The sequence below is a fragment of the Medicago sativa genome, chromosome 7 (genome assembly GCF_051527215.1).
Source record: "Medicago sativa cultivar Bolivia chromosome 7, Bolivia_mono, whole genome shotgun sequence".
Lineage (NCBI taxonomy): Eukaryota > Viridiplantae > Streptophyta > Magnoliopsida > Fabales > Fabaceae > Medicago > Medicago sativa.
The window spans coordinates 15,264,373-15,278,187 of NC_140755.1; the positions used below are offsets into that span (position 1 = coordinate 15,264,373).

At 32.9% G+C, this 13,815-nt stretch overlaps 1 protein-coding gene across 1 annotated transcript; it reads left to right on the forward strand.

The window, feature by feature from the left end:
- The first annotated feature begins 301 nt into the window (after positions 1 to 301).
- Positions 302 to 937, forward strand: LOC146904526 (uncharacterized). The gene has a single exon (XM_085728305.1). The coding sequence runs from the start codon at positions 302 to 304 to the stop codon at positions 935 to 937; it is 636 nt and encodes a 211-aa protein (XP_085584431.1).
- Positions 938 to 13,815: the final 12,878 nt, after the last annotated feature.

Sequence of the window (13,815 nt, forward strand, 5' to 3'; positions counted from 1 at the left end):
ATAAATATATAAATATATTCTAAAACTAATTAAAATAATTAAATAAAAAGGAGGGCGTTACACAAGGGAGCACCTAAAAGGGTGTGGTCTACATTGTAAACGACATCCACCGGTCGAATCCCCTCGGTGGGAGACTATTGATTCTCAAAATCCCGATAGTCAATCCTCACAACCCAAGAGTAAGGTTCCAAAGAGTAAAGGTTGACGTCTTGGCACTTACTCGCGCTCACAAGCTTCGACGCCTACTTCAAAACCAAAACCTTATTTGAATGTACCATACATTTCACAAATTCCAATGATCATGAGACCTTTCATTGAAGACATTGTGAATGTTAAAGGGGATGATAATTATGAATTCCGGGTCGTAGCTGGGCACATGGGAATGGATGAGAAAAATCATGTATTGGTTCGTCATGCACTTATTAATGAGTTAAAAAATCATAAGAGTGACTATTTGCTTATATTTGGTACCGAGAAGCGTTTTAAACTTATCTTGGATGGTTTACACCCTCCAACAAGTAGAAGTGGGATTGCTTTTGAAGATAAGTGGTTGACATTACCGGATATGGGTCACATTATTGCTATTTGCTACAATAGAGTCGTTGTTTACTTGACTTTGCCCGAAAAAGGTATATGTGAGACATATTTTCCAATCCGAGGTGCTCTACCACTTAACCCACATTCGAACATCACATGTCTTTGCTTAATTCTCGGCCACTTTCTTCATGTTTTGTTGAAAGAAGATTGTCCATTACCACCGTCTTGTATGGAGTGGATGAACAACAAGATTGGTGAGACGGAGAAATGGCATTTTGCTTTTACAGATAGACAAGCCGCCTTCAAAGACCTCATGTCTAAGGAGCCGAAGCCGCCAAAGAAACCAACAAATGAGCACAATCCTATTATTTGTGACACTCCGACTCCGGAAAAACCATAACAAATTACTAGTCTAGTTAGATAGGTTATGACACTTTTTGGTCGGTGTTCTTCCTTTTTTTGTGGTATTACACCGACGTATTTTTTGGTGGCCGGTTATGAAATTTGGATATTTGTGGCTAATATGTAACTAATATTATATAAATATATGAAGTGAATTTTATTTGGATATTTGTGGCCAATATGTAACTAATATTATATAAATATATGAAGTGATTTTTTTTGGTGTCCGGTTATGTCACCAATTATTTCTCGCATTTTCTGGTCTCTAACTATTCAACTATTTATTTTATCTTTTTTTGCTCATATTTGTTTTTCATTATATTCTGTGAAGTGAAACATGTCTGAAGATGCACAAGATTCAGTTGAAGTTCATGTCCTTTATGAAGCCGTGAAAAATAGGGTTAAGTTCTTTATAACCCCCACCGACAAGTTGGACGAGTTGAATGCATAACTTTACGGATACTTTATAAATATTGATGTAAATCAAAGAACATCTGATGTAGTAGTAAATATGTCAGGCGTGGACTTGGGGGAGGATAAGGAATAAGACTTTTGGAAGACCGTGTATTTTTCACAACTTGTCGAAGATGATAGCGACGTTGCTTACATGTTTAGCGTGTGTTTGCCTGTGATTTTGGCAAACGGGGGCTAGTTTTGATTATTACAAGCGAGATCGAACTAGAAATGTCAAGACCGTTGTGCAAAGATTTTATCGAAAAAGAGTTTGAAAAAAGGCCACAAAATGCACTCAGGTTGCTTAGAGAGTAGGACGGGTTTGATATAAAAAGGCACTGTCTTTCGACAGGTTTGAGAATGCGATTAAAAGCTTAAAACAAAGCAAGATAAAAGTAAGTTTACGCACGTAAACTCAAGGAAAATGTAAAATGCAAGTACATTAAAATAAAAGGGGTGGTCTACAAATCAGTTTACATATATTTTGTATAACTCATTTCCTTAGACGCCGATAGTTTGAGTGTTGTAGAATTTTGTATATGATTTGCAACCCACTTTCCAACTTGGAAACTACTATTTATACTAAAAACTAGATGGCGAACCACTAACTTCATGATCAACACTTCTTCCATCTTGGACAACCACTTGCGCCACATTTTCCACTAAAAGGAAACCGCCTCTTTGCTTGAAATCGTGTTTCCCGCCCTTTTGCTTGTCTTCGACGCGAAATTGCTTTTTCCGCCTTACTTCGTCAAAGCTCTAATTATGCGCCTTAGGCTTAAAGCTTCGTCGAGATTCTTCAATTGAAATGAGAAAGCTCTTCGATTCATGCAAAGTAAAAAGGTCAAACAAATGTCGACCATATTAAATGAGCCTGTCAAATTTACAGGCTAACAGTGTGATGGCTGAAGATAACATTTTACAACTTTATGTCCGATCTGTTGAAGTGTAATATTTATTAATTTGTAATAGTGTAATGTGTTCGAATTTGTGTCCGTATTGTTGACTTTTAATGAATTTGTGTTATGTGTAATTTAACGATGAATTTGTGTGATTTGGATCGTTTATGTGAGATTATGTGATTTTGGGAATTTAAGGACGAATTGGTGTAACTTGGATCATTTGTGTGTCATTAAGTGTGATTAAGTGATTATGCGTCATTAACGACACATTTGTGTAATTTGGATCGTTTATGTGTGATTATGTGATTGTGTGATAAACGATGAATTTGTGTAATTTGGATCATTTTCGTGCGATTATGTGATTATGTTGTTAAAGTGGCGTAATTCGAATCAATTATGAGTGTGTTAAGGTTACGGATCATTAATGACTTGGTTGCATTGCATTAAATGTTTTCTGCTGCTATATTAGTAGTTTGCGTGAGTTAACTCACGCAGACTTATATCTAACGTGAGTTAACTCACGCAAAGATTAACACTAGCATGAGTTAACTCACGCAAAATTAACACTAGCGTGAGTTAACTCACGCAGGACATTTTCAGAAGTTTGGTAGGGAATGAGCAAAACGAGTTGGGTAAAGAGCATAATTCAAACTTTAAAAAGTGAGTTGGGTTGAGTAACTGGAGGAGTATGATTTTAAAAATAAAAAACCCATAAAAAAATAATGGGTTTCGGGTAAAACCCATAAAAAATTAATTTTTTAAAATAGGAATAAGTAGCAATCTATTGTGTGTTCTTTGTGGGCAACATAATGAGACAATTTCACATCTCTTTATGGAGTGTCATTGGTCAAAGTAGATATGGTTTGTTTCCTCTTTAGGTGTGGTATTTAATTTGCTTGATTCCAGGTACGTACCTTTTCATAAGTGGTTGGAGGAAAATATTATTGATGTCAATGAGGATATTATAGTCCATATTTTGACCTTGTGTTATGAGATATGGTGTGCTAGAAATAAGAAATGTTTTGAGGGAACTGATGTTGATGTGGCTGCCACTGTTCAAAAGGCACAAAAAATCTATTGTGAATTTTAAGAGTGCAAGTACGGTGCTGATGGAGACACCAAGTAGAGATCCAATTTTTCCAATATCTAATGTTCATTGGACACCTCCTTTTAGTGGTTTCTATAAGCTTAATGTTGATGCAGCAGGTCCGATATAAGGTGATTAGTGGGATATTGGTGTTGTTGTGAGAGATAATGAAGGTGTTGTCGTTAGTGCTAGTTCCTGGCAAGTATTTTCATTACCAGATTCTGAGGTTGCATAAGCTTTAGCTATGCGGAAGAGTTTTGAATTTGCGAAAGACATGTCTCTTCTGAATCTTATAGCAGAATCAGATGCTTTTAATGTGGTTTTAGCGTTGAATGCTCACCAACAATCTCCTAACTATGTTGACTCTATTATTCGAGATTGTATTAGTTTTAAGGGTAGTTTTCGTAGTTTAAATTTTTTGAATTTAGGCGTGAGCCGTGAAGCGAATCAAATTGCTCATTATTTAGATAAATATGCTCTTAAAAATTTAGATTGCATATAGATCGAACAAACCCCATCTTGTATTTCTGCAGTCTTGACTTTTGATTTATTGTCAGACTTTCGTTAATGAAATTGTGTAAAAAAAAAAAGAGATTAATTAGAAATCAGGGGTATTGGTGAGGTGACATCAGCAAATTACACTTTAAACTATGATTATTATTATTTTTTATTTTTTTGAGGAATTATTGTTATTATTATTTTATGAAATGAAAAACCAAATAGTCATACACGTGACAGACATTACAACACGCCTATACCCTCTCAGTCTCTCACAACTAAATAGCTGGCATTCATGTTCTTTTATTCTCACACACACAACATGGCAAGTTGACAATACAAGGTAACTAACTACACAATTTACATTACAGAACACTTTCTATCCTATTATGTGCACCAAGTTGTGGTGAGAATGCATGAACGTGCCAATAATTTTCGGCTGCATTTGATTATTGTGGTTCGTAAGGGACAACAATATTTATCAATCATAAATTTCATTCGATTTTTATTCTTATGAGCTAGCTTATTGTATTTTCAGCTTAGCTAAACTAGTCGGCTGATGCACGGGTCTTACATTTTAATGTGTTAAAATAAAGAAATATTTCATTAAAAACAAACAAGCACTAAAAATAGTAAATTAATAATTGAAAGAAATAAACATAAGTAAATAGTAAAAAAATTTGTTACACCAAGAGAAAGAAATAAAATGTTAGTAAATAGCAAAAGTTATACATAAAAGTAAATGTATATTGGAAAGATGTATAAATAACATTGTAGTACATTTTCATCAGCAAATAACATATTCATATAGGTAACGTCTGAAGGATTTTTTCTCGAAGTTATATCCCACATACAAACTACATGAATCTTCAATGTCATATTTACTTTTCTCGTAACTATAGCAAAAATTGGAGTAAACAACATGATTGAATTGTGATGTTTTCTTTTTTAAAAAGGGCAATATGAATCAAATATGTAGTAAGGACACAAACTTCTTTAAATGCTGCTACCTCCGTCCCTAATTATAAGACCATTTTGAGAAAATTTTTTGTCCCTTTTTATAAGACCCCTTTGCTATTTTCAACTACTTTGATTATTTCTTTACATACATGCCCCTATTTATTATACATCTTTTTCTTCAATCCGCAATAAATAACATATGAAAAACATAAACTAACTCTCTCTTTTAAGGATAAAATTGTAAAACAATAGTGATTACAAACAACTTTAATACAAACATCCACTTTCTTAATTTCCGTGATTTTAGCAAAAGGCTCTTATATATAGGGACTGAGGTAGTAATATTGTTAGATTGAGAAGGTTATATTCAAAGGGAAAGTTTTCACCTAACTTGGGCTAAATTCACGGGCGTTCAGGGGCGAAAAAGTCACAAAAAGTGAATTTTTTCACTAGTCACAGGCGAGGGGCGCCTAGGTTCATGCGCCTGGTCCATGTGCCTTGGAATTTCAGGTGCCTAGGTCCATGCGCCAGGCGCTTTAGTTATTCACTTTATAAGCCTAGACACTTCATTTTGTGCGCCAAGCGCTTTAGTGCATTATATAACAACCCATTTTTCGCTAGAATTATTTAATTATCTATTATGTGTGTTTATATGCGCTTGTTTGTGATTATTTGTCTCTGTGTGTATTTTATTCGGGATTAGTGAATTTTTGGCCTAGAAGGGTAGTTTAGTCATTTTAGACTCAGACGTATTTTGGTCATTTGATGAGTGAGGGTAAAATAGTCATTTTACTAAGAGGGTTATTTTGGTGTTTTAAGTGGGAATAATTATTTTTACTAAATCACTAGTGAGTTGAGGTAATTATTTAGAGATGGTAATTATTCGTTATTTTGACGGTTTAAGTGAGTAGTAACTTTGGTGAATTTGTTGGTAAGAATATTGAGCTCATTAAGACAATTAGGAACCTAGCCCAATTAAAGGTGGTATATAAGCATAACTCTTATGAGAATTAGGTTAAACCTTCATTATTCATTTCACAAAAACATAAGAGGTAGAGAGAGAAAGTGGATCAAGAGAATAATAGAGGAGTTAGAGAAAGAGAGCTTGAGGTTTGAAGAGCTAGGAGCTAAAGTGAAGACAAAGTTAGGATTCTTGAAGATTAGAGGTAATGGGGATGGTTTCCTTTTCATAGTTAAGCTATAATCTCTTATTTTCAATTATGTGTTTAAGTGCTTTTGTGTTAATTGTGACTTTTGTGATTTTTGAATGATGAAATTCATGCTCCTAATTCAAGTGAATTTGTGGGTATGACTAACTTCATGAAATTGTTGTGTTATTTGCTTAAACTTCATACTTGTTGTTGTTGTTGTTGTTAAGTGATTTTGATGTTTTTGCATATTTGAGTGTAAATCATGAATTGGTGAGTGACTGTTGTTGAAACAAGTTTAAATTCACTTCATGAATGTTTGTTTATGTTTGTATGTTGATGGGGTTTGAATTGGTGTAGTTGTTTATGAAGTTGGAATGAAAATTGAGAAAAATTGTGGGTTTTGGTGGTAAATAAACTAGGTGACGAATTTGAGGTGAATTGGTGTTACGATTCCAAGTTTGCTATTGTTTTGAATGCATTTTGATGTTTATAAACTAATGTACAAGTTTTGGGGACGAATTTGGGGTCAAGGGGATCGAAATTGAGATTTTTGGATGAAAATTGAGTGAGTTCCCGCGAGGAACCCAAAATATGGGTTCCCCTGTACTGGTGCACTCGCTAAGCGAGTGACTACTTGCTATAGCGAGTTGCTCAGTGCAACAACTCATGATTTTGGTGTTCCGGGTCTCTGGGCTCAATCCGGACCATCCAAATTGATTCTTTTGATGTACTTAACTGTATTTAAGCTTTCTAAACATTTGGAAACATCAAATGAATTAGATTGAACCTGGTTTTGTGAAATCGAATCTCACTTTTTATAAAATGTTCAAGAACACGGATTTTCCGAAACTCATTTTTCTCGAAGGAAAAAGGTAGGGTTAGAGTTGTTTAGTGTAACCTTGATTTATAAAAATGTTTTGGATGGTAATGATGAGTTTTAACTTGGTTTTGGTTTGAAAATTGGAATTCTTTTAAAAAATGATAAAATGAGACGAAATATCGGAATTATTCAGAATTGGCCTATGATATGTACATGTATATGCTACTGCACTCATATGTGAATTGTGTATGTACTTGGTTGAGGCATCTGAACTTGGATACTTTGATTTTAGTGGGATAATCGGAAAATGCTAGTTTTATAAAACATAGACGAACTTTGTCAAATTAATACTTTATGGTCCGGTAACTTGTGGGAGACTTTGGATTCATGCTTGTAAAGTAGAATAAGAATGAATTCATGTAGGTGGGGTGTTTAGGGTGTTGATTATCATGGTGTGTTTGGTTGTCCGTCTTTGTTGGGAAATATGAACTTGATATGATAATGTTTCTTTAAGGCGAAAGATGTTGTTTTCAAAGATGATTCTTTTGGTGAATTTTGATTTGATAATATGGTGATGATTCTTGTTTGAATTATGACTTGTTGATTGTGTCGATTGTAAAACTTGATAATGCCTATGGTGTTGGTTATGAAGAAATGTAATTGGAGGTGTACTTTTACATTGTTTGGTGATTATATAGTTGGTATTAGGCGCATTGTCGAGTCTTACTTGAAGTTTATGCATCATGGTCATATTGAGTCATATGAGAAATGTAAAAGGAGAAGTACTTTTACATAGGTGAAATATGTAAGAGGAGGTGTACTCTTGCGTGGGTGTGGATTCAAACGGTAAAATTATCTCTGGAATCCTATGGTACCACATGCATCTAGACGAGTCTAGAACATTGCAGACATATAATAATTGGTGAGTCGAGTCATACTTGGATATGTGAATCGGTATATATGTGCATTGGTGAACTTTTGGTGATTATTGTGAATACTCGAAAAAGGTGAATTGTATGCATTGCTTGATTGTGCTTGTATACTTAATGGTTTATGATGATGTTAAGGTTATTAAATCATGTGAATTTAAATTATGCTATTTGATTGTGTTTAATTGTGAAATGTTAACTAACCCCCAGTGGTTGTTTGGTTGACCGCCTACCTTATTCATATGGATGTGTAGACGGCGTGCATGAGTAGTTTGCTTTAGCTTGGTGAGTTGTTGGAGGTCTTAGAGTCGGGCTCTGATTTAGGAGTGTCTGTCTGTTTATTTACATTTATGAATTTGTTGAAATGTTTATCCCTCAGTATGTTGAGATGGGATTTTATATTTGGTGATGTAGTATGATTATGTGACATGGCTACTTTGAGATGTTTTATTTAGATGTTGATGTGATGATGATATTATATTCTGCTGCGATGTTTTGAGAAAAATATTTATGCATGTTGAACTTAAAGAAGAAGTAGCATCTAAATCCTTTGTATGAATTGTATTATTTGCGTAATTTATTGCTTTAAGGGTTTAGGGAGTCACACATTACTTTCTTGTTTTGCTGAATTCTTCGCCTGTTGAGGTGTTTTCTTCATAGTTAAGTTGTCTTGGACATTGAGAACATAATTCCTCCCTTTGTAGAGTCTTTTGAGGCCTCTTGAATCTTCATTCTTCATCTTCCCAATGAGCTGAAAATCCAAATCATAAAATAAAATAAAAATTATTAAAATTAGGCTGAAATAATAATACTAAGGAAACTCTCTTACATCGGTAACGTTTTTTTTTTGCCTTCAACCACCAAAAAGAGAGGAGCTTAATTCTATTCAACAATCGTATCAACGATTCTTTGTTATTATTAAAAATCATATTATTCCTTTCTCTTTAAAGCTCCCAAACACACGAAAACCAAATTAAATATAAAGCAGATCGAATAGATTTTGAATTACCATCCATCTGACCAAATCGAAGAAAGTGATCAAACACACAAATGGAATCAACAGAGGAGATGTCAAGCCATTTCCGAATAAGATGTCATACAAAACCAAAAACGCGAAAACTCACCAAAATATGCTCCACTAATTCAACAAAGTTAATTTAATTTTAGCTAAATTTAAATGACACATGGACGATGATATATTCACATGAACAATGTTAAGTGAGGGATCAAGAGTGAAGAATCTTAATATTATAGGAATGAAATATATTTTTTTTTGTTTATTTTACCTAGACCAAAACCAGATTCACTCAATATTAAAAAAAATAAAAATAAAGATTACCTTTAATATCAATCACTGTCCGCAGTGTACCCCCACAACACGCAGTTTCAGGCTTCAGCTTTCGGTATATGTTTGATTATGGAGCATAATATAATTTTGGGTTAATAGTGATTTACCCCCTGTAATATAGGATACTTTTGGGTTTGCCCTTTGTAAATTTTTTTTTTGGGATTCAGTCCTTGTAAAATAAAGATTCTTCAGAAAACTCCCCGAGCCATATGACTAAGCAGAATCTCTTACGTGGCGCTGACATGGCACATGACTGTGTATATTATTAACTTTTTCATTTTTTGTAATTGGTCCGCGTGTGTAATTAATTGACACCTAATTATATAATTAAAAAAACATCAAAAATCATGAAATAATTCTGGATTTAGGGATTTTCATTAAACTTTTTTCACAAACCCAACACACACATTCATTGTTCTTCATGTTCTTGTTTCTTCACAAACTCAAACCTTCGTACCATAATCCCAAAATTCATGAAAAAAAATCTAACACAACTTTGACAAATAATATTCTAATCATCAACAACAACACAATTATTTAACAGTTAATTACAATCCAATAAAAATCCCCAAATCCAGAATCAACTTACCCACTTTATCTTCATCTTTCCAAACTAAAAAAAAATCACAGAAGAAAATTTATCAAACTTGGAAAACTAAATTTATGTTCATGATTTCTAATTCCCCCATTTTTTGCTTTTAATTTTTTCTTCTAGCTAAGATTATTCACCTGTTCCAGGTCGTTGCATTCATAATATAATTTTGGTGTTTGATTGTTTCGAAATTTCTAGATAAACGAATTAATAATCAAATGGCGTAGAGATTAAGACTGAAAAATAATAAAAAGTAGATCTAAACAAATAAGATTGATTGACACACATAAACAGTGAGACGTTGTGAAGGGCTATGCAGTGGCAACTAGGCATGACAATAAAACTCATACCCACGGATACCCGTCCGAACCAAACTCAATTTGACGGATTTTCCCCGGGTTTGGGGTATGGGTTCCGATTTTTTCGATTTCAAAACACGGGTACAAGACGGGTAACAAGGATATATGTATCCACCCCAAATCCATGTCCAAACCTATCCCGAACATAGAAAATCAATTTATTACTCTTTTTATATAAATAAAAACCAAAACCCTAAATCATTTCACTACACAGACAGAGTCTCAGTCTTTTAGATGACACTCGCTTATCATAGTTCTCTCTTTTTTCCTTCCATATCTCACACTCTCGACCTCTATCTTCTCCAACATCATAGTCGTTAATCGTCACTATCTCTTTGATGGGTATTACATTACAACATCGCGCTCGGGTTGAAAAATACTTTTACTTCTATTAGGAAAAAATTATCCACTACGAGAATGGGGATGGGGAGAGGATACCCGAACTCATCGTAGACGGGGATGTTATTTGATTTCTCATCCCCGTTGGTTATGGGTAGGGTAACGGGTAAGTATATGAGAGTAGGGTATAGGGATGGGAAAGGTAAAACCCATCCCCACCCCGCCCCACTGTCATGCCTAGTGTAAGCTTGCTTTTCCACGGCGACGACGACCATGGGAGTCGTGGCAGTTGCGGGCTTTGCGACAATGACACTTAGAGATCTGGGTAAAACGTGAAGGTTGAAGTGGATAGTCCGGTGTTAATAGTACCCATTTTTTCTTCTTCTAAATTGAAACACAACCCTTTTTTTTATTTGCTGTTTTGGGGGTGGCTGAATTTTTTAGTGGATGTGAATTTGATGATTTTCACTTGGAGTTTAATTGGATACTATTCAAGATTTTGGGTGGATGTTAATTTGATGAGAATTTTTTTGAAGAGGATGGATTACAATTTGATGATTTATGGTTTGTTTGATGGATTTTTTTTTTTTGGATTTTTTAGAAAAGAGTGTTTTGAATTCATGGATTTTTTTGGGTTTGAAGGTGATGAAGATGATGAAATATTGATGAAGAACATCTAAAAGGAGAAGGAAGAAGACGAGGAATCTGATTTTTTTTTATTTTTGTGTTTTATTTTTTTTAATTACATAATTACATGGAAATGAATTATACACGTACGGGATATTACAGGAGTAAAACACTATTAACCCTATGATTTTTAGAGAAGGGAGCATTATAATTTATTTATGTTTTCTCAATGGAGCATAATAATTTTGAACACTACAAATTTTTTAATAAGAAATGATGATATTTATATAACCATTTAGATAACTCTCTTTCTTTTTCTTTCTATTGTTTTTTACCATTAAAAAAAAAGAAAAAATATGTTATCATTAAATAATTATCATCAAATAGTTATACAAATATCATTACCCGTCTTTCATTTTGTGAACAAACAAATCATAACAAAATTATGGAAGAGTTGACCGAATGGCTAGAGTTGCTTTCATGAATCAACAGACTTGGTTGGTTTGATTAAGACAGGGATTTATCAATAGCTGTACTTAATTTGAATGCATCATGTTCGATTGTTCCACATATTATATATAGAAAACGATTGATGAAAAAACACATTTATATATATGGTAGGTCCTTCAAAAAAATATATGGTAGGTGATCCTAAACTTTTTTAAATATGTTTAATTTCTTTTACTAATTTTATATTTCAAAGAATAACATTGCAAAAAGGAAGATTTCAAAAAAGCTACAAGATTTTGAATAAGAAAAAAAAAATAGTTGAAATGCAATTGTTACATTTTGACGATCATTCATTTAACCTTTTCGCTCTTACACTGGATGCATTTGAAACTATTTTCGTAATGTTTTGTCTGTAATAAGTTTAAATCTCATATATTGTAATTGAAAAAATGGTGATTAATATCACGGCAATAAGTAAATTCTCCAAGTATTAGAAATAAATTCATTTGTAATCTATGAAGCACGGAAACGGACACGGACACCGTACACGACACAGACACCGACACAACTAATTTTTTTAGAAAATCTCAAAATACAGTGTAATTATATGTGTCGGTGTCAGACACGACACGTGTCTGACACGGGGCCTAATTGGATACGCCTTATTCGAGAAGTGTCCGTGCTTCATGGTTTGTAATAGAATGCATGAGTAAAAAGATTAGTATTATATGGTAAGAAAATAGAAACAAAATTATGTGGGAAAATAAGGCGAGCATAAAAATTAGGTGTAAAAATGGAAAAGGGAATAAGCTACAATTTTTTTTACGGAAAGGTGATAAGCTACATGATAAATTAAGTATGATATCAATCTTTATTTCCGTTTGGGTCAAGACGCAACTCGTAAAGATCTTTGATCAAAAGACCGAACATTATCGTGTTCTTGCAACTCATATGAAGATACTTTGTGATCAAATCACCATCCTCTATAGCAATTATACAATGATCCACAAATCACATTGAGATCCAAGCAATTGACTAACCATCTCACCTCATTGACAAAATGTCTCTGGTTTACACTGAAAGGTACATTCTCTCATTCTAATTGAATCATTGATATTGGTGAATGTCACATGATATTGACACCGCGGTGTCACCTATGTTATGTCCTCGTAAAATTGCAACACCACAATCATCTTTAATCCATTCTGAATCAAATATGTTCTTTCATCGATCAAGGCTTAAAGAAACAACTCACACGGCATATTTTATGTTGATTTAATGCAAGAAAAATTCCAATTGATATTATATACTTTCTTGCTATACCAAATGAAATATTTATAATATCAAGTGGGTACATCTTATTTTTATTAATTTATTTTGTTGACAAAATTACATGTATTAGTTTTAGTCATATTATAATGTAAAACGACTTTTTTAATTACATACACATGCCACTTAGCTTAGCTCTTACAATAAGTTTAGCAAGCCAAATTCAACGATTATTACAACCACCATTTTTCCAACTCTTTTTCGCTTTGGTTGAACAAAAAACTAATATGCATTTTATTTTTCAGAGCAAACCTTTGATATTTGTAAAATTAAACGAGCTTATCCTCAACTATTCACATGTAAAAAACACTTCTCATGTATAAAAACATATGTGAAAATCATACATTTAAATTTAATACCAGAAGTTGTTATAAACTGTTCTAATGTATATAATAGGGCTAAAATAAACTAGGAACTTCTTTTCACCTCCACTTTTTAAAAAATAAAAAATACCATACATGCTATAGAAATGTATTTTTAGACTATAATTTGTTTGAAAATACATTTTTAGTTCTACTTGGGAGTTTAGGATAGAGGGGAGGTGATGACTTTGGTAAAAAAAAAATGTAAATGGTATTTTTTTTAAGAAGTATAATGACTAGAAATTCATTATTTAAGATGAATATGTGATGTGTCGGAGTTTGAATCTCGACCTCTACATGTATTATTGATTCATATATTTTCATTAATTATAATATGTTGAAGAAACTTTTTCTTTTAAACAAACCAAAATAATATGTTGATGAAACTGATTGATTATGATTTGTTGTAACCATATCAATTGCAAAGATTAATCTTCGAGTCAGATAATACCACCATTGTAGTGTTCAAAATAGATATTTGGTTAAGTTACAAAATGATTTTTCTTATCATTTCATTCAACTTTATTTTTTTGTTAGATCATTCAAGTGATTATAATTTATGTGTAAATGCATTTTTTATTTTAATAATATATATTAAAATAAAATAAAACTAAAAAACAAAAAACATTCATTTTGTTGTTTATATACCTTTCTTAAACAGAGAGGATCC

Coding starts and splice junctions, on each gene's coding strand:
- LOC146904526 (XM_085728305.1), top strand. CDS start 302: ATGAGACCTTTCATTGAAGACATTGTGAATGTTAAAGGGGATGATAAT.